At 35.1% G+C, this 27,587-nt stretch overlaps 1 protein-coding gene across 1 annotated transcript; it reads left to right on the top strand.

Annotated features, from left to right (window-relative positions):
• Window positions 1-27,587, top strand: Sap30 (SIN3-associated polypeptide 30). Its single transcript, XM_081737724.1, has 4 exons — window positions 1-505; window positions 9,761-9,981; window positions 17,235-17,450; window positions 20,201-27,587. The coding sequence occupies exons 2-4, from the start codon at window positions 9,811-9,813 to the stop codon at window positions 20,327-20,329; spliced, it is 516 nt and encodes a 171-aa protein (XP_081593850.1). The 5' UTR covers window positions 1-505; window positions 9,761-9,810; the 3' UTR covers window positions 20,330-27,587.

The raw sequence follows: 27,587 nt of genomic DNA, 5'->3' as shown, positions 1-27,587 counted from the left end.
GGCCGCACAATTTCAACAAATGGAGGAGCAGATTCCAACTGTGCACGATTGCAGAACTAGCCAATCAAGTATTCCCTAATGTATTGGCGCGGGAAGTAAGTGCGTTTGGCGTTCAAGCAGACGAGAACTGGTTTCGTTAAAAATAGGCGTGAGACGTCACGTATGAATATTGGAAATCGTGTTGAAACTTCATTAAAACTAAAAAGATTGAATACAGTTGATAATAATGCTAATGTACGCATGGATGATTATGAAAAACATATGTATTGTGTAGCGAAAATAAAAGGCGTGGTATTTGTGCGGTTGCTTTGAAATGGACCAATCATGTGTCAATGTATTGACCTCCTCAACCATCTGACAACAACACTCGCCATGTAGCTTTCAGCCAGGAGCTCTGCGTTATGGAAGTGGGACGTGACAAAACGATTGACTGAATTAAATTGCTGAAAGTCCTTTAAATATATCTTTCATCGTTTCATCCAACGAGACTGTAGATGCATTTAAGGTAAGCAGACAATTTTGACATGGCTAGGAAAAGTGTATGTCACACATGTCATAAATCTCTAGTTATGACAAAAAAGTACTGCAATGAAAGACGCCTCAGCTGTTACTTTAATGTTCTGCGTACTGTTTCTATATTTATTTATTTGTAAATGTTCTGTTTCTGTGTATTATCATATATTCCTCACATGTAGTTACGAACTAACTTACGCTTGAAAATTTACATTATTAGGTAGATTAGTTATTCTTTGTCAATCTGAAGCCGGGGCCCCATTCAATATATAGTACGAAAAGACATATTTGGACATAATAATTCGTATCTGCTGTAAACGTAATATTAATATTTGAATATTATTCTTTTGTTACTCTAATTTGTGTGGATTTATATATTTTATTGGTAGAATCGATTTGAATACTTTGAGAGGAACAGTAAAATCGTATAAAAAAACAGTGAAAGTTCTGTGACATTACAAACAAATTTCTCTCCACGCCTACCGAAGTTGTTTTTAGGGTTGAACTTGAAGTGAAATTCATGTTACGTCACGGTTGGATGTACGTAATGATATAGTTAAATTAGTTTCGTAGCGTACATTCTTTGTTCAGTTTCCGTACTTCAGTGTCCTTCATGGCGTTCTCTGCAGTTGCGTAATTTTAAAGAGCAGACTCATAAGGGATCTCACAGTTGTACGAAACTAGCAGTTTGTTTACGCTGGCGATGTACGAAACGCCCGATCGAAAATATTTTGTTTACAAGAATGTGTTGTTAATTACAACAAAATGTGTTGCATCTGTGATTGCTCCTGTGAAGCAACATGTAGGTGCTTGTTCAATGAATAAAGTATATCGTACCTTTCGTTGGTTCCGAAACGTATGATCATCCTATAAAAAGTACGCCAGACATGAAGCATTTAACATGTTTCTTGGGTGATACGGAGAAAGAGACATATGCGAAATACTTTACCATAAATTTTTGCTTAACACGTACATTGTATAATGATCGGACGTGTGTATTGCTTGCCGGCATTTTTGACATTATCCAAGATTTATTTTTAAATTTCTAAGTAAAGTTTGGTATGTGGTAGTTCATGTGCGATAGGTGACCGTAGTGAACTTTGTATTGCCATTTCTCTAATTTTGTGGCAGGGTCAGAAAAATTTCACAAAATTTGAAAATTCGCGGGAGGGTTATTCCTATCGTGAGGTTTTGAATGACTTTTAATGTCAGCTTTGAGGTGATAGTCTTCAATCCTCGGATATCTTAAATTTATTTTACTTGTGACGTATGGCTAATTTGAATTGTATTCCTTGCAATGGTTCACCTAATCTGCATACTACCGTAGTCCACCTAAATGTTCATTAATCCGTGGTGTTACTCATGGTAGGGCTATTACAGCGTGGTGGCTTTTTTTTTTTTTTTTTTTTTTCGAACATTTATTTGTTGTCAACACATGTTTATTTCCAATAATAATGACAAATCTCGACAAGTGTGAGTTGTGTTCAGGAAGTTTATGAATTTCTTCCTTGGGGTAAGGGATCAGAGGAGTAACGCGAATTGATTTTTACAGCTCCCTGACGGAAAGGGTTTCGATTGCATCACGTGTCTTCATACGGACGAACGTAAGTTGTGCATGTCTTGCGTTCATTTCTTGCGGGGACGTATAAATTAGACTTAGTAGGTGAGTAGCTGTGAAATATTATAAATTTATCATTTGGATTAACTCATGGTTCAGAATGGTTATCTGAGGCCGATCCCTTGGAGAGAGAGAGGGAGAGGGCATAAATTGTGACACACACACAATATGCACAAGACTTAGGATTTCTGTCACATTTGAAAATAATCTTGAGAAATTCTGTGTAGCACTTCTTGGCATCCAGTCACTCTCTCCATGTTATTGTTCCAATATGTTAATCACAAAGTCCGGTGCTGATCAAGGTTTGACACCACATTTTGCAGAATTGACGTGTAGAATTGAATACCTCGCATAAGGAACAAATTTCTTCAGAAGACATAATTGAGTGCAAGGCAATACCACGGTATTTTAGGTTTCCAAATAAGGCATTACTAGTGTGAAACCGTGACAGGTGTTATTAAACCTGGTATCATTGCAAAAGCAAATTTTTTCAATATCCTTGCTTCACCGTATATCCAGTCATTGATGCACGCGCTCCCTGTCGCGCGGGCACACTTGCTTCGCCCTGCCCTGCCTCTGTGAGATATCATGCGTACTTTTAGCAGTTACCTAGCACAGGTTGGTTTGTTTTTTTGCATTGTATTTTGTCAACAATTCTTTCTAGTGGCCCCCTTCTATATTAAACTGAGTAATATCGTGTCGCCCAGCGCAAACCTTTAATTAGCAATTAGAAGGAAATTTGAGCAAGAATTATAATTTTTCAACAATTATTCCTGGTGGTGCCAAAACTTGAATTGGACGCATTGTGATGTCCGAGATTTGGTTCATAATTGTTCCAAAATACTACGTTCAAGTTTACCTTTTGTAATCTATATCAGAATTAACATAAGCATTGATATTCTCAGTTTTGGATGTACTTGATGGCACCTCTAAATAACACACTTTACCAAAGCGAACTAACAAGTAACGCAGAACGCCATTTTCCAAATAAAACAGATGCAGTACGAGTAATTGTGAAATTTCTAATTTTACGTCCTACTATTATGTTACTTAGGCTAAAAGAGAAGATTGATTAATAAGAATCAATTAATTTGTTAAATAGGAATGTGGGGGTAAACTGGAAAACCCACGATCATCAGTCTTCACCACCACATACTCATGTGCCCAGGGGTCAAACCAGGGCATCTTGCACCAGAGGTAAGCTCTGGACCACAAAGCTATCATGTTCCTTCTAAGGCTAGTGTTACCTAACATGAGATACGTCCGCTCAGTAATATAGGTTTAGTTGAGTTTTTGTTTTGTGTACTTCTGCAATACCAAGGATATAAAGGAACTGCATCTTATTAACGAAGGTTCTGAACCAGATCCAGGGTTTAAATTTCGCGGGTTCTTCATATATAATGAGTCCTCGTACTATAGGGCTTTCGCATCGCTCATTTTATCTCCTTTCAGGGATAGACCGTTCACCTCTGATGCGAGACACCTTTGGTTCGGTCGCTGGCTAGTTATAAGTTTGTGACTGATATAAATTTTTTCGCGTCATTCTCTAGTTTCCTTCCTCATTCCGCAAATGTTTACATCATAATTCACTTTTATTAATCATCTGTCTTCTTTTATCCTGCAGGGGGAAGGAGGGAGAGGGTTGCTCACTGGCTAAGCGGTTACCTCTTGTGCGTGGGGCCCCTGGTTCGATCCCCGGACAAGTGAGTTTGTAGTGGACAACATCGTGTGGATTTTCTCTGGGTACTGCTGTTTTCCCTCTTTCTCATTCCACCAATTCTTCGATCAGCATTCATTTGCTTTAATCATGTCTCCCTTAGCCCAAGGACATAATCGTGGGATGTTATACTGATCGATAAAGCTTTTTATCCTGCAGGCCATATGCGCGGCATATAAATAATAATAATAATGCAAATTACTAACGTATGATACACCAAGAGTAAGTAGAAGAGTACAACTGGAATCTTCAGCGTACTGTGCCCCATACGTTAACTACTACTACGCTACTCAGTCCGATTCCTGGGGGGGGGGAACGGTGGCTCAGTGGTAGAGCGTGCACCTCCGGTGCTTGGGGTGCCTGGTTCAATCCCAGTTCGCGCCGTGTGGACTTTGTGGTGGACAAACATCGTGCTCGTGGGTTTTCGCGGGGTTCTCCCGTTTCCTCCCACTTTCTTCATTTCACTCATCTCTCATCATCACAGTCTCCTTTAGCCTAACCGGCATAAACGTGGGACGTAAAACTTAGATTTCACTTCATTTTTTCCAGTCCGCTTCCTGAGTCTTGGTCCAGTCATAAATTTTTATTATTATTTTTTCTTTTCTCTCTTTGTGTATCATCGGATTCACATCTGTAGAGGAATTTGGTGTGTTTGAAATTGGTTGTTTCCTGTATTTTTTAATGTAATAATAATGAACAATGTAATAATGGCTGCAGGCCACCGTACTCAGAGGTGTTGATCTTAAGGGAAGAATCTTACATTTTTTACCGCATGGTTTCTGCATCTCCGTAAGACAATATGTAAATTGTAATTCACATAATTGAAATATTGAAGTTAGCAACTTAAAATTTCCTCTAGCAAAACAAATTGCGTGACCTTTATATTTTACGCTTAAGACGGGTGTACATCAGTAACGATAAATGTTTTTAGTACGGTTGTCAACTTTTGAATAAAATGTGTGCTACGAAATTAAGGGTGAGTTAACTGTCGAAGGTTTGAACTACTACATACCCGGTGTGACGTGGTTGCGTGTGGGGGAGGCTTTTTTACCTCTACGGTATATCGAAATCTTACATTGTAATAATAATAATAATAATAATAATTTTATTGTCCTTGAACCAATTATGGCAATAGACAACGTCAAAATATACATCAAAATTACAATGTTAACTTTCACATTTAATTTGCGTAAAGTATTCATCTAATGAATAAAACGGTCTTTCTATTAGCCAATTATATAATTTATGCTTAAACACATTCATGGGACTTGAAGATAATTCACTTGGCAACCCATTATACAATTTTATGCCTATTACATCATAGTTGTTCTTCGACTTATTGAGTCTCCTATATGGTACATCTATGAGTTTATTGTACCTTGTATTGTACGAATGCAAGTTGTATCTGCATTGTAATTCAGGTAGTCTGTTTTTCACGAACAAAATAGCTGTATATATATACAAATTTATCACAGTTAATATTCTCAAATTTCTAAATAAAGGTTTACAATGCGCTGTTTGATGTGAATTTGTCATAATTCTAATTACTTTTTTCTGTATTAATAGGATATCATTGATACGTGAAGCATTTCCCCAAAAGAGTATACCGTATGAGACAATACTTTGAAAGAATGCAAAATATGCAGTTCTTACGTAACCATCCGACACATAATGTTTCAGTCTTTTCAAAAGGTAGACAACTCTAGATAGTTTACTAGCTATATACTGAATATGTGGTTCCCATGATAACCTACTATCGACATAAATACCCAGAAATTTTACACTATTTGTTATGTCAATATTTGGAACTTCTCTCAAGCTGAATAACATGTGTTGTGTTTTACTTCTATTGAGATGAAAACAATTAGCTTCAAACCACTTACTTGCTTCAGTTAGAACGCTATTTGCCAAATGTACAAGGTTATCTACTTCGTGGTTTATGTTCACAAAAGTGGAGTCATCAGCATATAATATTGATTGAGCTTGTACACAACTTGGTAAATCATTGATCATTATGGTAAACAACAGTGGACCAAGCACCGACCCTTGAGGAACGCCACACTTTAGACTTTTCATTTGAGACTGTATACCGTTTGTAAAGACAACTTGCTTTCGGTCTTCCAAATATGTTTGAATTAAGGTCAGTTCAGTGCCATTTATACCGTAACTAGTTAATTTATTCAAGAGTAGACTGTGGTCTACGCAGTCAAAAGCTTTGCTCAGGTCACAAAATGTAGCATGAGCAAAGAACCTATTTTCAAAAGCTTGTGTAACCTCTCTCACCAGCACGTCAATGGCGTTAATTGTTGATAGGCCTGCCCTAAAACCAAATTGAGATTTACTTATTAAGTTATACTCATTAAAAAAATTACTTAGCTGAGAATACATAGCTGCCTCTATTATTTTTGAGAAAATAGGGACTAGAGAAATTGGCCGGTAACTACTTGGATCACTCTTATCACCTTTTTTATGGATTGGAACTACTTTACTTACTTTGAGCACACTTGGAAAATATCCCTCAATTAAGCATTTATTGATACAAAAAGTGAGTGGAAATAATATATGATCTATTACTTTTTTAATTATATTACTTGACAAATCATATATGTCAGTACTTTCAGAATACTTCATTTTGTTGACTATATCATATATTTCATTAGGAGTAACACTTACAAAACTAAATCTATAGTTGGTATGCTGTACACGGTTTGGTATAGTGGTGTTTGACCCTAGTGTAGTTGAACATGCTACATTGCTACGTGTTCTGTCAACAGATTCAATAAAAAAATTATTTAATTCATCGGGTGTTATAGGAATTGTTTCTTTCTTATTCTCGTTTGCAACAGAATTTATTACTTTCCATGCGGCTTTACATTTATTATTTGATGCTTCAATGTTGTTCATGATGTGTGTTTTCTTAGCTGTAATTATAGCAAGCTTGTATTCCTTCTTAGCACTTGTATATGCATCTTTATTTGTTTTAGACTTTACATTATTATATCGATTATACAGTATCATTAGTTTACATTTCATGTTAGCTAATTTTGGAGTATACCATTTCATTTTGTTGTTTCTGTTTCCCTTTTTATTGTTTTTAGTAATAACTTTACATTTCCTTTTTGGAATTTGTGAGTTGAAAATATGAAGGAACACATCAAGAAAACGTTTGAAAACCTCATTGGCTGATAGTGTGTTTCCATAAACATTGCTAGAGCCGCCCAGGTAATCGACCCAATTTACATAAGATAAGGCAGTTTTAAAATTTAACAGTTTATCTTCAGTTAATGGCCTAGTGGTAACATATTTTACATCTGCAATATTGAGAGTTTCGAAATTCTTCTTATCTATCTTAAGTAAAACCAAATTATGATCGGAAAAGGCAAAGTCTATAACTGTACTAGTAGCATAAGCTCTATTAATATTTGTTATTATGTTATCTAGGCATGCAGTACCTCTTGTGGGCTTACTATTTACGTAGTAAAAGTTAAATTGTCTTAAAATATTTTTGAATTCAGTGACTGTCTGTTTATTAGTTGTTACATCAAACTCTGCATTAAGGTCTCCCCCAATAATAATCTTATAGTTATTAAAATTAGGCTTGCTAAGATAATTCAATAAATTTTCAAGTTTGTCTAAGAATTTAAAGGGGTCTCCATTAGGGGATCTATACAGAGATACTATAATTAGTTTTATATCACCAATGACGATTCCTGAAAATACAAAGTTTGATTGTATTGAAGTGCCGAAATTAAATTCGGTGGTAATGGAGTAGGGAAACATTCGTGCAATAAGAAATTGAAATAAACAATAATATAAAATAAGTACGTTAAAATTTATTCCGGTCTTATAACATTGCATTACAACTGCCCACTACCCTAATTTGGCATATGCGCGGTACATAAATAATAATAATAAAAATGCAAATTACTAATAGTTACCATTCTTCTGTCGGAAAGCTTACACTGTGGGGTGCATACTTCTAAGAAAATTATTCTGTAAAATATTGTGTTAGTATGTTAACACAAACTACGGCTTGTGAGATCCTACTCTCGTGATACTTTGATTTAATATTAGGGTGTGCTACAGGTGTACTCAGCCGTAAATTCAATCAAATCTTAAATCTTCAAAGAACATTTTCAGATTAATAGATAAAACTTAGCAGAAGAAAGTAAAAATACTTTCGAGTTGCAAAGCTGTGCATTGGAACTATTTTTAATTTAAAGGCTGAAGAAGAAAGGGCGGAGCACGCCTTGGGTCTCTTACTGGGCGGTTTTTTATTGTAGTTCGGTCAGTAAAGGGTATTTTTTGATTCGACTGCAAGGATTTTTTTTATATAATAACAGATGTAACAATTGCACTTCACTACAGTAAGAAGTATTCAGCGATCTACCTGAAATGCAGTACTCAGATAGAGACTAAGATGTATGAGGTCTGGAAGGACGCTATTGAATATAGCGTAGGGAAGTGGTTAAAAAATAGCAAAATTATATTTATAAATGTGTGGATGTTTCAGCATATATGTGGAACTCTTTGAAAGAAAAAAGTTCCGAGCTTACGTACACACCGGCCATCCGCTTCCGAAATTAAGTACGTACACACATAATTATGATTACAAATAATCTGGATTCAGACACCCCTAGGAGATGTGAAGAGGTTGAAATGTAAAACAGTAATAATAAATCACCTATTAGTTGACCCAAACACAGGGACGAGGAGAAAGAGATGCTAGTTTCTCTTTCACCGCAAAGTTTTTCCTTTCCATTGGTACAATCTCACGGTTTTCTATTTAGAAGTTTTGAAGTAGTCAATATTCTTGTTTCTGAAATAATTATAGGTGTGTTCAAATAACAAAAGTGGAAGACTTTCGTAACTTCCAAGTACCACTCTAGTTGAATCAAGGAAGGTGGATGAGATAAACACTTCTAGCTGGAAACTGGGTTCCCTTTGGGGTTAAGAAATGAGTAGGGGCACGAGTTTTCTCATTAAGAATTTGAAAATTTCGCGTTTCGTTTTTCATATTTCGTGTTTTGTCGCATTTTCCAAATAGTTTCGCATTTTGTAGCTCTTGTGGAAAAGAATTCCTTGACATTTTTACGATTGTTTCTTTTATTCATAGATCACTATAAAAATAAACCATTAATTACCTAAATACAAAATACCGGTACACTGAATATTTCACTTGGCATTGTCGATTTCAGTTATAGAAAATTTTATATATATATATATATATATATATATATATATATATATAATATATTTAAATCAAACCGAGGGAAAATCAGTAACTAACCTTCCTATGGGTTGAAAAGTTTTGCTGTCTCCTGAAAACACACAGGCACAAGTTACACTTAAGCATTAATTAAACATAAGCATGTTGTGTGTTTCCACATTTTATTCCTTTATTTTGTACGTTTGTCACTTATCGCCAGTCCATACTAAAAGAAAAAAAAATGAAAGAAAAAAAATTCTCACAATTGGCATTGCTTGTTAGAAGCCACACACATGTAAATGCATTTACAACAAACTTCTATCAATCATCACTTTGGAACTCCCCATCCAGCTGTGACGGTGATAGCTAACGCGCAACATGTTCCCTGTAGCCGTGTACGAATCACTCAAAATGCACCGTTCTACCGTTCCGTCAGCGGAAATTAGCGTTTCGAAAGTAGTGAAAACTTATTAGTTTTTTTAAATTTCGCGTTTTATCGTGCAACGGAAACCAATGAAAGCACACATAAAATATCATAAAACGTCAAGAAACTGAAAATTACTTAATTCTTCCGCATTTCGTTTTATCGCGCATTGCGAAAAAGTTGTGCCTCTAGGCATCAGTGATAAATTGTTTCAGTTCCTGATATTCTTTGTGGTATGCATATATATAAATTTTGAATCTCAATTTTTTCTTTTTTCAGGTTATATTTCGGAGGGAAGGCGATTCAGGATTTTTGAAAGTGGTAATAAAATGAATGGTTTCAGCACAGGAGAGGAGGATTCACGGGGGCCACCAGACCAGATCTGTTGCCTAATTGACGACGGCGAAAGGTGTTTGCGTCCGGCAGGAAATGCTTCCTACAGTAAACGGATCCAGAAGACGGTGACGCAGAGGCGGTTAAAATTGCAGCTCGATAATTCGGTTAGCATATTGGATATTTTATGTTATTTTGTATAATGGAAAAACACAGATAGTTTTTTTTGCTATCAGGTGGGGGATCGAATTTCGATTATCCATTTTCCCACAAAGTGGTAGACTATCGATGCAAAGTAATAGTCAGTCAGAAGGAAATCAGAAGCAACGAACATAACTAGTATTCCAGGTATCTCAATGGAAAAGCAAACACCCAACATCTAAAGCTAGATTTGGTTTTTTGCCAGACCAGTAATGTTAATTATTTGTTCCTACAGTAGTTATCATATACACTGGTGTTGAGTGAATGCTGAATGGTTCGGATTAGTCATTGAACGTAAAGAACACACCAAATATAAAAATATTACTGACCTGGATGTGTTCCTATGATGTCAATATTTTCCCTTCAAATTCTGATTAATATTTCAGGCAACATTACCGATTACCTTTTATCGGGATGGTTTATTTCATTTGTGATAATGTTCGACTAACCACACAGTTAATAACTTAAATTGTGGTTAATGTTTGACTAGCCACAGATTATAGCTTAAATTGTGATAGATGATTCGACTAACCACACAGATTACAGCTTAAATTATAATAGACTGGCATGAATTACCCTCTTCGCTGGGTTAAATTAAGAAAGAATAGTAGTATGTTTCGTTAGTCAGTCACTTTTTATTATTACTAAAGTGCTTCTTGATATTGGTTATTTTCTATGATTTTATATATCCCCTCTCCTCCTCATGTTGCGGGCCACGGCATCGGAAGTGTCATTGTTCATCTCAGCAATCTCAGAAACTATAGATTCGACACTAATATCGATCATTTGTAAATGTCTTTCCCCTTCTTAAAGTTACATCGTCAAAGTGATATGACAAAAATAATCTCATGTTCGAACTTAATCTAGGTCGAAAATTTGATCGAGATCGGTTGGGTGGTTCAAGAGTTAAATTTTATTTATTTTTATATATATGTCCCCTCCCCCTCCCCTACGGTCTACCGCACAAGTGAAATAAAAACCATCCTAGGTCCGTCCGAATTTCATTCATATTAAAAATTTGATTAAGATCGGTCCTGTGGTTAAAGTGTGATGAAATCATGAAGACGGTCGCATTTTTTTAATTCTTTTTACATATATTTCCCTCCCCTTCGTTGCGTTGTAGAAGTGAAATTAAGAAAACATTCCAGGCCGGAACCTTATCTATGTTGAAAGTTTGATCGAGATCAGTCGGGTGGTTCAAGAGTTATTAAGTTTTATTTATTTTCATATATTTCCCCTCCTCCAAGGTCTACTGTCAAAATGAAATTATAAAAAAACTTCCCAGGTTTGAACTTATGTTGAAAATTTGATTGAGATCCATCGGGTGGTTCAAAAGTAATTAATTCACGAACATAGTCACTTTTATTTTTATATTTATTGATTTTTGTAAATTTCCCCCTCCATCTCCTTCCCTACGCAGCTCCGTAAAAGTGAAATGATAAACATCACCCCAGTCCCGAACCTCATCTACATTGAAAATTTGTTCGAGATCGGTCGGGCGGTTCAAGAGGTTTCACATAGTCACTTTCAATTTTATAATATAGATGTTTGACTAACCACACAGTTTATAGCTTAAATTGTGATAGATATTCAGCTGTCCACACACTATTGTAGTTCAATGGTAAAGAATCAAATATTAAAATCTGTATCTTCCAGTAATCAAATTAATATCTAAAACTGTAGAAAACTCCTTACATACATTCATCATCAAGAAAGCCTTAGTGGGTGGTAATCGGAACTGTTCGAACAGTTGTATCCTTAGCATACAGTCTGATTTATGACTTAGATGTGTGGGTTTGAGAGGTTACTTTTTTCTTTCTTTTTCCCCCCCTTGCTATGGGTATGGGAGACCATTTTGCGTTAATGCTAGTAAATAAATTGAAATAGAAATAAAAGATATCCATGTACACTACCACACTAATATTTTAATATTTCAGAGTACACTATATTTTATTGTTTGTTCTGTGTAATATTTACTCTAATTTAATGTAAATTTTATAAATTATAATTTATTCCTAAATGTATGTTTTAAAATACAAATACCACTTTAAACAAAAAGGGAAATGAATTCTATTATTTATTTATTTTGCTTGTTTCAACTTTGTTTCAATAATTAATAAAAGTAAGAATATTAAATAAACTGTACTACCGTCCCGTTAACCGAATCTCCGGTTTAGCAGAATCGCTAAAAGGAAAAAGCATTTACTCGTGCACGACTTTTATTTTAAAACACCAACAACGTGTAAAATATTTGTTTTTGAATGAGTAAAACAAGAAACGGCTTTCTGCAATTGATTTAGTGTCCCAAAAACATGTTCTTCTTGAATTCGCATAGTTTAGAAGTCTTAGTTACACTGAAACGATGCTCACTTGTTGTGTCATCAAAATGCATATGCTAAAGTGGACAAATAGGGTTTAAAATGTATGTCAAAAATAAGTATTTCACGACATGTTAGCGTGGATCACCACCTGGAAGTCAGTATATATTTTAGCTTGTTCCCTTAACTATTGCGCAATGAAACGTTACATATTATAAATACACCGTATGTAAGATGGAGTTATGTTTCAGCTACAACACAAGGCACTGATTCATTTAATTGGTCGTTGGATATCGAGAAAGGTAACAAATAAAAGAAAATATTTGATTCGTTTTACAATGAGCACACAAGATGGCACTTACTATTAGATGTTATTAGAAGTGCTCAGTTTTATGAATTCTTTATTTGTATGTGAAAAGTATTTTAAAGTAATGATCTTATTACGAAACAGGTAATTTGTTTGACCGTTATTCGTGTTATGTTTCACATTTTATTTAAATATTAATTTACATTTAAAGAAAATAGATTTTGAGAAAAAAAAATGCGCAAAACGCCGTAATGCGTTGTTGCCAAATTTTTACGTTTACTGTCACAATACAAAAATTCCTGGATTCTAGCGTTGCAGTTCGAGAAGCGGAACTTATCTGTGAATTGCGATAAGGTTGAAAATTAATTTCACCAGTAAGTATCCAAGCAGAATTCCAGGATTACGTTCTTTATCTGGCATCAGTAAACACTCGACACTATCTGGCAACGCCGCACTATTCAAGCAGCGTTTAGCATAGCAGCGAGAACATCTAGTGATTCACCTTAGGGAGATGAAACTTAGTTTATAAACTCATTTTATAAGTAAGGGAACACTTGCTCTATCATTTTCTGAAATTCCGCTTAAAAGGAAAAAAAAAATATTATTTTCTCAATATGTAATAAAAGATACAGGCCACTCCACTAAATTTTCTCGCTCCAATTTCTTAAATTATATCATATTATGCTGCAGTTATTGCTTAAACATGAAATACAAACGTTATGTTTTGTGGAAATTTCGTTCGAAGAAAATCACCCACATAAACTTTTTCATAAGTGACTAATGGCACCCTCGTGTATCAGGGTTATTAATTGAATATTTGTTTAAGAGGTATCACCAACATCACAGGAGTCATATTTAAGGAAATTGCAAAAAAGAAAGAAAAAAACACTACCTGTTGTAGAAAATCATGTTATTTATCTAATCATTATAAGAAAAATGGATAGATTGTTTCAAGTGGATTTTGTATTGTAGGTAGCAGTTGACTCCAGTCGGATTTCTTTCGTGCCATTTTCATTAAAGGTTATTCTAGGGAGAAAGGGTTCAAAAATAGAATATTTTAAAAGCTGCTAAACAGTTTAAAATCAATTTTTGAAAATTGCACTTGGGTCGCCTAAGCTTTTTTCGTTTAATTTCAATTCAAATACCTGTTCTAAATGCGGAAAGACTGTTCAAATATGATACACATTTCAAATATTCTCCATAAATCTACCTTCCCGTAACGCCGGTTCTTCAACCAGTTAATAAATAATTTTATGATTAGCGACAATAAAAATAATAATTTAATGTTATGTATCACCAAGAACTGACGAAGGCAGTTGTCATGTGTGGTCGTCACATTACTTCTTTGTTGTGCTAAACCAATGTTCCCTGTTTCTTAATCCAATTATCTAAAGAGGTAGGTTAAAAACTGTGTAAATTCTGTGTGCTTGATCGGGAATCAATCCGAAACAAAGCATATTCAAAATAACTATAATAGTAAAACTATATTTCCTGATGCTAAATTTCACATTAGAATTTTCTCCACGATTTTCATTTTTCCATCAAACGGATAGTAAGATACTACCTTTTACTTCTTACTTGTCCAAGTCGTTTTTTTTTTTTTTTTTTTTTTTTTTTTTTTTTTTTTTTTCTTTCATTTCTCATTGTAATGTTAAAATGCATTCAGAACCATACCTAGATATCGGTTAAATAAATACCTCACAGCAATAGTAATAATAATAATATTAGAAGAAGAAGGAAACTGTTTTGCTATTAACTGTCCATGTTCGATCCTGGGTACACTTGATCTATACCCCGTGGCCTATACATAACACTAAGCATCTTTTCTATTTTTATCGAATAACGAAGAGAAAGAAGTAATAATATACTAGTGGTGGGCACAAAAACCGGTTTTTCGGTTTTCTCCAAAACCGGTTCGGTTTTTCACCTGATCCGGTTTCGGTTTTCTTGAAAACCGCTTCCTTTTTTTTGAAAATTTATTCCTTTTTCTGACCAGAATGGTGTTTCGTTGTTCTCCGGAAACCGAATCCATTTCCACAGAAATAATTTTGTGTGTTTTCGAAAAGTTTTCACCGAAACCAGTTTCGGTGAAAACCGATCCGGTTTTGGAGAAAACCGAAATGTCGATTTTTCGGTTTTTTATAGAAACCGGTTTTGCCCATCCCTATAATATACCAATATCTTTCGGTGTCATGAGGAAAAATCAGTCAAAGAAAATTAATTACAACGGCTTATGTGCTGCTGGAGAATTTTATAAAAATAATCGATCTAAAATATAGTGTAATTATGTAATAAAATAATTAAGAATAATGAAATAATTTAATAAAATGTAAAATATAATTAAAATATATTATTCATAAATTTTTGATCTCTTGTTGCCTTATCTGTTATGTAAATGAGAAAGTTAGTCCCGTTTTCATCTTGCATTTCAGATATTATTATTCGGCTAGAATTGAAGAGACTTTTATATAGATTAAAATCTCTTGTGCTTTCTTTCTTTTTCAATAGATGCATCTTAATAATAGTAATAATAATAATAATAATGCACAGTCATAAATGTATTTCTTGCCTTTTTTGTTTATTTCTTTCTATATAGAGAAGAGGGAAATGAAGAAACATTGACCAACTTGCCTGGACATATGGTTCGCTCCTTCTTAACAGAAGTAGATAGATATTATGCTGAAAGTGTCAAATAACAAAGTAACATTTAAGACATTCCATTCCTTACAGAGATCAATCAGCCTTTTACTCACACCCTCCTATTCTTGCAGAGAGCTGTCATGGAGTTGGAAACATCGGATTTCGGAGAAAGTATTTGTTTCACTACTATGTAGTGGGCGGAGAAGGCTAATAGGTCAATTTTCTGTATCCCCACCCTAAGGCCGTCATGTTCTTGCAAAGAGTGTATACAGTCTTCTAGTATCATTTAATTTAGAGATAAGTTAAAAGTGCGCTGTTTAAGTCAATAATAATTCATATTCTTTATTTATATTTTAACTTTACTGAACTTATGGACATGGTTTTTATTATTTGAAGGAGTTTGTAAAGTTAACCTATCAATAGAGATTATTAAATAATATTGACTTACACCGTGCTTTTTAAAGTAATTTATAAATTAGTTTGTTCTAGAAAGGCTATGTAAGGCGTTCTCTATGAAGAGTTTTCATTTAGTTCTTTGCCATTGAAGTGCAGTACGTACACTAGTATATGATTAGCCAAACATGTATCACAATTTAAGGTATAAAACATCCCGATAAAAGGTAATCGATAATTTTGCTTGAAATATCGATTATTATTTGTTAACAATATGGGAACTTATCCAAGACTTTTTCAGTTGTGAATTCAATCTTTGTAATTAAATTAAACCTACCTGTAATGCGTTGAAGTATTCATATTTTATATGCAGTAATGTATAATATAGAGTTAATTTCCATGTATTTTGCGTATGGATTATTAAGTTATTTATTCAATATCTTCATTACTGAAAGTCACTGAACAAAAGAATGCTAAGTACTTCAACAAGTACTAAGTTATTGTATTTATAGACGAATTAAAAATAATGAAAATATTTTCTCCAACGTACAAACAGAATCAAAGCACCATGATAAAGATAATGGTGAGTTCATTCTGTATCTACATTGGAGAAAATACTCTTGATTAGTCTCCAAATGCAGCTTCTGTGTGTTGATGTTCTTGTATACTTCCTTTCTTTCTTCAGTGACGTCATAAGTTGTTTTAGTGGGAATCTGTGATTAAGTAAGGAACTTGTAAAAGTCTACTTTGACACAGATACCAGCGTCACATGTTTCATTGAGATGACTAGGATATTATAAATAAAAATAGTCAGTAGATGGGTTTTAAAATTAAAACTTTTATCGTTTTTTAACTTACTCGATTTTTTAAAATTAAGAACATCTAATTTTCGAAATTGTCATTTCTGCGGATTTGTTTGACAACGGGTGAGATATGTTTCTTACGTAGTTACAGGAATCATCTTTATGTAATCTTGTTTGTAGTCTGTGGCGAAACAATGATGTAAATTTCTCTAGCAGTTTTTCCTGGGAAGGCATTCAAAATTCTTTCAAATCCGCAGTCCGTAACTAGAAATAAGAGTTTTATATGGAAGCATTTCTCCTTCCACACGTAATAACTCTTACATGATCAAACTTATCGTGAAAGTAATGTCATTTTTATGTTTATGGTGTAAACTACCACAAACCGATGTCACATGACCCTCTTCGTAAATCCATTTCAAGATGGCTGCTATGGTGGTATTACATAAAATGATGTGCTGTTGTATCTCCATTACTTCTATCCAAGATATGATTCAATTCTCTCCAGCCGTTTCTAAATTACAAGGGCGTGTTCCAGATTTACTATATACTGTAAATGCATTCAAAACCTTACGTCCGATATGAAACAGTTTTAGGGGTTACGTCTAAAAGAATAATTAAAAAAAAAAAAAAAATCCATATAAATACGGACCACCCTGATATATATGAAACTGTTCTTACAGAATGATGTAAGAAATTTTGATTTATGTAACAGTCTGAGCGTACTGCCAAATACTAATGTTAATTGTTACTTCTTACAGGCTTTACATATTTATATCTGTGACTACCATAAAGGAGTGATTCAATCCGCTCGCACGAAGCGAAGACGCAAAGACTCGGAAGATGATTCCAATGAGACAGATACTGATCTCCCAGAAGTCGATCTCTTTCAGCTCCAGGTTAACACACTTCGGAGATACAAGAGACACTACAAAGTGGCCACACGGCCTGGACTGAACAAGGCCCAGCTTGCCGACGTAAGTTTATTTAAATAATATTCTTTTCTTAGAGAATCAGATTATCAGTTTCACTGTTATAAACCGGGTGTATCAAAAGTTCGTTATGAGCAAAAGGTACATAAAGAAGAAAAGTTGTTGAAAATAGGTAAGTTTCCAATCTAATATGGTGGAATGTTTCTAATCGTACTATCCGTTTGGGCTCCACACTGATAAAGCGCATTATGTTAAATAGAAAAAGCCAACATTGCCAAGTCAGCAGGCTGTGCCCTTGAGCCTTCCACATAGATACAGCATTGTTGGGTAGCTGATTCAAAGTGTTGTAGGTTGGTTCTCACACCAACGTTTTCCGTGCGGTTTTTGCGTGCTATTTACAGGTTGTCCATCGGTCACGAAATTAGAAAACGGCCATGAAAGTCAAGAAATTTAGCTTTCGAGTCACGATTTATTTATTTAAATCTGTACAAATTTAAGTAGAGTGGAAAATTTCGCTCTATAAAACGTTAAAATTCACCGCCAAACATATCTATGGTCGGCTTTAGACGCTACCCAATCGCAAGAAAAGCGCGTTTCTGTCGTATGCATGAAAATTAGGTTCAATTCGCACCCAAATTCTCTCTTGAGATTGTTCTTCAGCACGAATCGCATCGCGAAAACCACGTACGCTTTTAACCAGTTGATTCAACTGTGAAAGGACACCAAGTTTTTATCACTTCAGGGAACAGGCTTTGAAAGTAGAGAAAAGATAAAGACAAGTGCTAAAGAATATAGGTACTGTTATTAGTTTTTGAATGTTCCGAAATTTTATGGCTTGATAAAGAAAAGGTCATGAAATTTCGTTTTGGAATTTTAGTAGACATCCTGATTTAACATAAGGCGCTTTGACAGTGTGGAGCCTAAATGTATGGCGCGATTCAAAAAAAATTCATTTTAGAATGAAAATCGTCTTCTTCCAATACCTTCCTTAGCTTTCCATTTTTCGTCTTGACTCAACAAAATTGGCATAGGGCCCCGTACTTTTGATACACCCTGTAAATATATTAGTATAGATATACTAATATAAATGAACGTTATCTTGTTTGTAATCTCATTGTGGTTGAACAAATTGACATAAATTTTTAAATATAGTTAGTACCTACCTCGAACTGGGGTCTAGTGGGACACGTGGGTCTGTTGTAGAGCGCCTACCTCTGGTATATAGAGTCCTTGGTTCGATTCCCAGTCAAGATAGTTTGTGGTGAATAACATCGTGGCCGTGGGTTTTAGCGGGTACTCCCGTTTCCTCCCATAACATAAAGGGTATAAGTGTGGGATGTATCCCTTTTATAACGTAACCACAAAATGTTTTTGCTTAACCAAAGGGATAAACAAAGAGCGATACAGTGAACGGTACATACCTGTAGGTTTCGAAGTACTCTCTGTCTGTATCCAACACCTTTTGCCAACGTTCCTGCAACTGGACAATGCCCTGGTGATAAAACTTGGCTGCAAAGAAGTCCGTGAATACGTTCCGCAGGTCTTCCTCAATTGCGAAGGATTTCCCCCGGAGGCTGTTGTTGAGGGAATGAGACAGGTGAAAATCTGTTACCGCAAGCTCCCGTGAATGTGGTGCATGGCACAGTGTCTCTGAGCCAACTTGCTGAAAGGTCTTTCGAGTCCTCTTTGCGACATTAGGCTTGGCGTTGTACTGCAAGAACAGCACACCCATGCGATTCAACAGTGGCGTCTCCTGCCGCAATTCACGATACACCCTTTGCAACTATTGAGAGTAGAGGTCTGTAGTGATGGACTGACAAGGTGGAAGCAGCTCGTGATGCACCACTTGCCAACAATTCACCATACAGAGAGCATAACCTTTCGTGGGTGCAAACGTGATCTTCAGATGTGAGAAACGGGTCACCTGGCGACAACCGGTGTCTGGTACGTTTTGGAGTGTCAAAGATAAACCCACTTTTCGTCATCAGTGAGCAAGCGATCAAAGATGGGTGTGTTCAGAAGCTGACTGACCAAGGACAAACGGGCTGTTACTTGCACCATCAAAGTGAAATGAACCTCATGTATGTTGAAAATTTGATCGAGATCAGTCGAATATTTAAGAGGTATGGAGTCATTAGCCTTCCCCGGCTATTTAAGAGAGGATATTTTGTAAAATAAATTTTGTTATGCAAAACTTTTTTTTTACCTATGCAAGCACTATATACATGTATGTGCGTAACAGATGGAGAACCCCAAGTTTGCTGCTTTTTTTTTCGTTATAAATAGAACTGGTATTTGATCTCTGTAGGCCACAATTTACAGGGAATTCGTGCTCGCCAAATAAGTGGTTGAAAATTTCTTATATCATTTTGTTCTCGTTAATGAGATCAGTCAATGTCTATATATATATATATATATATATATATATAATCTTTAGACAACTATTTCCCCTCGTTGAACACTAATATTGTAAAGTGTCTTGTGTACTAATTACGAGTGCGTACAGGAATATGTAAAATTAAGCTTTTTGTTTTTCATACTTGCATGTTTTGTTGTCGAAGTGAGAATCTCTTTGGAAAGATCCATCCATTTCTTTTGCATCCCAGCCCCCGCCAAGTGAACTTGGTGGTGGACAAACACCGTGTGCTTGGGTATCCTCTGGGTTCTCCCGTTTCCTCCCACTTTCTTCATTCCACCATTTCAATCATTACTAATCACCGTCTCCTTTAGCCTAACTGGCATAACCTTGGGACGTAAAACTCGAAGATTTCATTTCATTTTCATTTCTTTTGCAGACATTAATGAAGCATTTCAAGACCATCCCTGTGGTAGAGAAAGAAGCATTGACGTTTTTTATTTACATGGTCAAGTCCAACAGTAACAAATTAGATCAGAAAAACGGCGTCAACACGGACACGTCGTAGCTGCGGATATATATTTTTTTTATTTTATTCTGTATAAAGTGAAATGAAGATTTTACAAAAAAAGTGCCGATTTGCACCACACCAAGAACAGTGTAAGTAAAGTGTGAATGTGATTGTATATTTTAAGTCTGAAACCAATGGATTCATGTTATGTGTCGTGTCCCCAGTGACTAGTATTCGTCTTCAGTTCAACTTAAAAAAAAAGATCATATCTATTAATCGAATTATTTATGCCATGTAGATGTCTTCCAGCTATCTGAGCTTTCTGCCTTACGACCACACGATAGGTGATTTAAGTGCTTCTGTTGTAGCCTCTTCACACAGATTAATTGCAAGTAACCGTGTTTCAGCGTTGTCATGTGAATCTGTTTCTATCGAAGAGATTTGAATCTTTTTCCCATAGACAACTTAAGAAACGTTTTGTCGTTTAAAATGCGGTTGATCACTACAAACAAAATTTGACTATTTATACTTGATGAATATAAATTATTTATATTGGAAGAACCATATATGTCGGCAGATAATTATTTATGCATAATTTATTATTTTAAAAAAAAAGTTCTCTTAGAGAAAACGAATTTAGGACTCAAAAGCACAGACACGCCAATAATACCATATTTATTCAATTATAGGCTGAAACTGATTGTAAGCAGACATCCCGGAAATCAAAAACGGAAATAATAATAAAATCAAATTTATTACTCAAGCTATAAAGCCTTTAAGAATACTTTATTTGCTAATTCCAAACATAGGCAATATAAAAGTTGCATTTTTTTTGTGTGTTAAAAAATACACTGAAATTGAGGAAAAATTCCACTGACTTAGCAAATCTGAGTTTATACGATAACAAAAACACTTGTGGCAGCTTCTGGGGATATTTTTCGGAATTTTCCTCTGTTGCGTCGGTAAAGTATGGTCTGCTTTGCCGGCAGTGTTAAATTAGTACATACGATAGATCTGCAATAAATTTAAAGTGAGCTGGAAAATAATTCAGGCTAATTTAATGGAGTTATTTGTGAAGAATCTAGGATTCAGATAATTGAAGCATTTTGTCATGATTGAATATGACGTATTCGAAACTAATAAACATATTCGACTATATTAAAGGTATTTAATATAACAAATGTTGTTAAAAGTAGCTTGATATATTTACATTTTAATATAGCAGTGTAACCCACACTCGTTATTTGTCATCTGTAAGGAATACAACTTAACGGGAAACGTTAGGACGAAAGATATTCAAGATGTGTTCAAAAAATATTGAACCTTTGGTTGGTAAAAATAATTTATTGGTTTGGAAATCGAAACACGTCTCCTTGGTAATGCACATACTTCTCCCAGCGCTCCTACCATTGTTGGAAACATTCTAGAACGCCGTTTTTGGAATGGTGAGCAACCATGTCGTTGCATTCTGCTGTCCTGTCTTCTCTTGACTCAAATCGGATACCTTTCTAGTGGTATTTTCAGGTTGGGAAAATAACCAAAAGTCACACGGAGCCATGTTGGATGAGTGGGGAGTCTCACGCCACACAGGAACGCGTCATGCCTAAATTCTCGTTCAAAATTGAATATACCAATCTGGTTGGTTTCCGTTTGAGATATCGCCAAGCTTTTGGCACAAATTCTGGACTGTGCATCGGTGTTCCCTCTATTTACACTGAAAAAAGTCACTCGCGCTTCACTGGTTTACGCGAAAAAAAAAAGGGTTCGATACTTTTTGAACACACTACGTAGTTGTGATTTTTCTTTGTTCCTCATTACACGCCACTTGGTTCCGGGGTTGCTTCAACACATACTGTTTAATAATAAGAATGAGAGCAATTGTAGTCTGTGCTGACGAGTAAGAATTTCGTAATTAACAAAATTTTGATATACTTATTGGAAGTATTAGTATTATTTTAGTGTAAGATTTGTTTTTCGTAGTGTTGTTGGTCATGTTGATCAGTTTGTGTGTATGTACATATATATATAGGATTGTAAATTTGTTTTCAGGATCTATTTTTCTTACATATCAAGTCTTTGCATAATCATGACATTATTCTAACGTCGAACTATAGCATTATTAACGAAGATTTAGAACTATTCAAAAATCTACGAATAGAAAATTATGCTGAAAGCATTGCAAGGTACAAAATAATACGTGTAAAGTTAATTACAAAGATAGAAAAGTTACAATAAAATATTTTCTTGCATTAAATTGGTATTTAAAGAAAAGATAGTTAAAAGGTTGTATTTGCTTTTCTTTCGGAAAGATATTCTAGTTTTTTTTTGTATTTATTTATTTTAATCCTTAATGGAGTGCTCTGGAGTTCTTTGCAACTCGATCTTAAGAAAAGATCTGTTTTTGGCAGCTATTTGTAAAATTAATTGTTGTAAGATTCACAAAAAGTTTGGAATATTATACGATGGTTGTCCGAAATATTAAGTAGTGCTAGCTAAGTAACAGATGGTGTTGCAGACATAAAAATCAGGATGGAAGGTGCTTACATAATTCTTTGAAGTTCAGATACACTGAAAATACCAGAGACAGAACTTTCAAGTTCGGACGGATCGTCGACTGGTGTACAGACAGGAGAATAAAAACAGAATTAGAGTACTAGTAGGGAGTATGTACGGGCGGGTTTAAGGGCGCAGTTTCAGCTAATGTGACATTTTTTTTTTTTTTTTTTTTTCGAAGTACATAATTTTTCATTGGTAATGTCGCAGTCGAATTTTCATTATACCATAATGATATAAGAACGCTAAATTGAATTTACAAAATGGTTACAAGGCTAGATATTTTGGTGTTGTCACAGCCAAATTGCCACCACCCCTAGGGAGGAGAGACTGGGTAATTACAAGTGGATTGTCCCAAAAATTTTGAGGGGGGGGGGGGGCACCGCTTGGTGTGGTCAAACTTCACTGTGAATCATTCGGAATAACTCTTGCAAGCTGAATATTGACTTGTAGTTCCAGTATGACCATAGTCCTGGCTTCAGGACTTCATCCTCTAGGCGTATAGGCCTTTTTTTTTTTTTTTTTTTTTCGTGTACCACTGCAGTTTGTCACTGTAAATTGAATTTAATATATAGGTTTGCATCTACCAATTTTATCCTACATAACTTCTACGATTTTAGGTCCTCATTCAAGCTATGCAGATGGACTTCGGTAGTAAAATTGGTACATTACTCAGGTTTGTATCCGAGGCTACTGCTTTCTTCGGGGATCGAACTCAGAACCACGCGTATAGATTGAAAATTTATATAGACAGTGCAGATTAATGCTATAGTCACATATTTTCTGCCATAGGCTTATGATCATACCTTCTGATGTGAACGATGCAATATACTCGTAAGAGCAATTAGCAGGTTATATGTTTCGGCGATACCATAAAGCTTTTACTGGTTGCTTTGTTAATCATATTTCGAAACTTTTTGTAAATAGTGCATATATATATATATATATATATATATATATATATATATATACGAGGGCGGTTCAATAATTATTGTTCCTGACCTATAAGCAGTATTATTTTTCCAAAAAATCTTTCATAGTAATGCACTGCTTTCACCTATGCCGTAAAGCCACTATGCCAGCTTCAAAGAAAGTCTTTTGCTGAGCCGTGAACCATTCCTCCACAACTTCAATAACAGATGCGTTTGAGTGAAACTTCTTCCCCTTGAGGTGCTTCTTCAACTTTGGGAACAAATGAAAATCACTAGGGGCAAGGTCGGGTTAGTAGAGAGGATGTTCCAACACATCAGAATCAGCGGCATGGATTGCGGCACCAGTAAGATGGCTTTTGTGGGCTGGAGCATTATCTTGGTGGAACAGCACTGTTCACTGCAACATCCCGCGCCGTTTTTCCTTAATTGCTTCGCGTAACTTAGGGATTAGGGCTGCATAACAGGCCCCCGTGATAGTGTGTCCAACCTCCAGGTAGTCAATAAGGAGCGTACCCTTCGCATCCCAAAAAAATGTGGCCATAACCTTGCGTGCTGATGCTTGCACCTTGAACTTGCGTGGGGTAGGCGAACTGCTATACCCCCACTCCATGCTCTGTTGTTTGCACTCGGGATCATAATGGAGGAGCCACGACCTCATCCACTGTCACAAATTTATCACAGAAATGTTTCAGGTCTGCCCCCATAACCTCCAGACCAGCCCTTGAACATCGAACACTGTCTTTCAGATTTTCACGAGATAACATTTTGGTTATCCATCGCGCTGACACCTTTCTGAGTCCCAAGTCTGACACCATGCACAATGGTTTTCACTGAGCCTACAGAGATTTTCGTGATGTCTGGTAACTGTTGCACCGTGATTCGTGTGTCTGCTATAATCGTATTATGCACAGCATCAGTTTTCTGGGATGCATGCTGTTGTTGGAGGTCCAGCACCAGGGGCCTGTTGACAGCTTTCCCTGCCGCAACGGAAGTCGCGGCACCAGTTGTTGACCACCTGGTAGGAAGGAGCCTCATCACCCAACACATTGATCATGTCTTCATGATTCTCCTTTGGGCTTAACTCCTTTTTCTGGAGGTATTTGATGACAGCTCGTTGTTCGGTTTTCTCCATTTTTCAAGCTATGTGCCACCTCTCACACCTGAAACGACAAAAAAGAATATTAATATAGCAGTTATGGTTCTGAAATTTAGCATATAGGCATCTAAGGCATTAGGTTACAATATCCCAGCTCAAGTATTTTAAATATGCCCGGGGACAAATTATTGAACCTCCCTCGTATATATATATAATATTAAATATTCAAACTGTACACCTGATTTGGAAGTCTTGGTGAAACTAAGTAATTAGGTTCGCATATATGTCAAATTCCTGTGTACCAGAAACTGTCCACTACTTTTTTTTTTCGTTATGGAAAGATGTAGTTAAAAGGAAAGACACGATTTTTTTTTTTTAATAATAATAATAATAATTCGTTTAACGAAATGAATTTACAATATACTACACTTTAATTGTTATCTAGGTTTGCTGTAAATCAGCATACATTTATTTTCTTAATATGGCTTCTAGTTGCTAGGATCCAGATCTTTTTGTTTAAATAAAAAAAAATAAAGTAAGAAATTTTAAACCTGAACGTACAAAGATAATTTGTAAATACGTATACTTCTCAGGTGTTTTAAATTTACTGCGTTACAGTTTTAAATATATTGTGTTTATATTCAATCGAAATTATCTGCCTGTACGTTCGCAAGGTACAGTAGGTTGCAAAACCTAATTGATTTACTGTGGTTGATCATTTGTGTACAATTCACTTTCTTCCGGCTATTTTTTCTGTTTTTTTTTTAACCCAGAGAAATGTATACACATACACATGTATAGGGTAAATAACTTATTTTTCTTAGAATGAACATTATGATGAAAGTGAAGAAATGTATATTAGAGCTGTGGAAAAATGAATATGTACAGGGTGTTGATAAACTCATTGCCAAAAATGAGGTAATTCCTTAGCAAATGAAATTTAAAAAAAGAAAAAAAAAAGAAAGAAAGAAAGAAAGAAAATACTTGCTTTTAGAGTTACAAACCGGCGAAAATGCGAAATATTAAATTCTAAAACGCTCTGCCTTGAAAATTACGAGACCTTGCAGAAGAGGTTAGAGGGATTACACAACTATTATGTGCTCTATCTAAATATCCATTTTTCCAATTCTCCGTTATTCATGCAACGGATACTAAATTACTACTTAAAATATGTATTCATGACCTCCAACTTACTTTCTACACTTAGTTACCCGGTACTGAGGGATTGTGAAACATTGATATTTTGGTGTGCATTTCCTTCAACCTCTTGTGAGGAGTCCTATAATTTAAGTCAGGGCTTTTATAAACGTGGTGTTTCACACTTTTGGCGGTTTATAACTAAAAGTAGGCATTTTTCGACCCATCCGATTTTGGCTAAACGGTTTTAAAGCATAATTTGCAAGCTGTTGCTTACGTGTTTGTACAAATTATGTTGAAATAGCTATTCATTTGCACTTGAGACGAATTTTCCAAGCGGGTTGTCACGTAGAGTAATGTTTCCTGTACTATGCCTTTTGGGAAGCAGGATTGTTATCATGCTTGTACATAGATTGTTTCTTGTTCGGTTTTCAATAATTTATGTGCAGTAATCTTGGAACGTAAGACGAGATTCGTTAAAATGAGTTAGATTATACGTGTGCGCGCATTAATTTGATTTCCTGACAGGACTGTCAATACCTTTCGTCTGAATTGTTCATTCAGTGAGCCCACAAAATAGTTCATGAAGTGTGTGTGTATACATTAAAATAAATAATTCTTCGCATGTTATTGAAATTGGTAGTCTCTTAATTCGTTGTCATTACTACGATTCAGTATTTCATAATTATTAAATATTACGTATAGTTTTTACCTATACACTTAAATTTTAATGCATAATAGTAACAGATTTTGAGACTTCCCAGTTCTAATAAAGAAACTGATCTCTTCGGTATAATTCAGTAATGGAAGACGGATGTGGGGATACATGTATTTACAGTATGACCATACTCTTCAAGCTAACGCGTATCAGAAACTATACAAATTACCAAGTGAACGTAATTAAAATACGTTTATAGAGACTGATTGTTCGGGGTTGTAAATGTTTGTTAATTTTCTGTACAGAGATTTTTTTTTTTAATAATGAAAAGTTGTTAATAGTGTACAGTGATGAAGGTAACGATGTAAATTTTGTTGACTTGATTTAAAAGGGTAAAATGAGAGAAGGATATATTCTTAATGAAGAGTATTTTATGGTCTCAGAGATTTAAGTACAAAAAATTAAATTGCGTTCCGGAATTAACTAATGATTGTCGTAGTTTCTGATGTTACCTTGAGGTGTAGAGAATTTAAATAATTATTTTTTTGTTAAGCGTGTATGAATGATGCTGTGACTACAAATTATAAAAGTAGATTGATTTAATGTCTTTATTTTTGCGGTTGATTAATACAGTCAAATCTGTCGTAGTTGGCTAGTTTTGGTTCCACCACGAAATGTGACCAACTCATGGTGTCATAATAATTTATTATTGTATACATTGCTCCACAGATATATATGGTCAACTTGACAGATTTTACTGTAATACTTTGCCTTCTAAATCAATTGCAAAAAGGTGATGGGTTATATATATTCTGTCAGTAATGTATATAGTGCATAATTGTTTTGTTACGTTATGTTTGTTTCTGCTATATTCATGTCCTGAAAAAAATTGATGTATGTAGTGTTGCGTCCATAAAGAACAAGCGATACTTGTGATAA

This window comes from Thermobia domestica, chromosome 14, assembly GCF_964235325.1.
Source record: "Thermobia domestica chromosome 14, izTheDome1.hap1.1, whole genome shotgun sequence".
In the NCBI taxonomy this organism is placed as follows: domain Eukaryota; kingdom Metazoa; phylum Arthropoda; class Insecta; order Zygentoma; family Lepismatidae; genus Thermobia; species Thermobia domestica.
Note: the sequence above shows the minus strand (reverse complement) of the source record. Positions and strands in the feature narration are given on the sequence as shown.

Coding starts and splice junctions, on each gene's coding strand:
- Sap30 (XM_081737724.1), top strand. CDS start 9,811: ATGAATGGTTTCAGCACAGGAGAGGAGGATTCACGGGGGCCACCAGAC. Junction 9,982..17,234: donor AATTGCAGCTCGATAATTCG/GTTAGCATATTG, acceptor TACTTCTTACAG/GCTTTACATATTTATATCTG. Junction 17,451..20,200: donor ACAAGGCCCAGCTTGCCGAC/GTAAGTTTATTT, acceptor TTTCTTTTGCAG/ACATTAATGAAGCATTTCAA.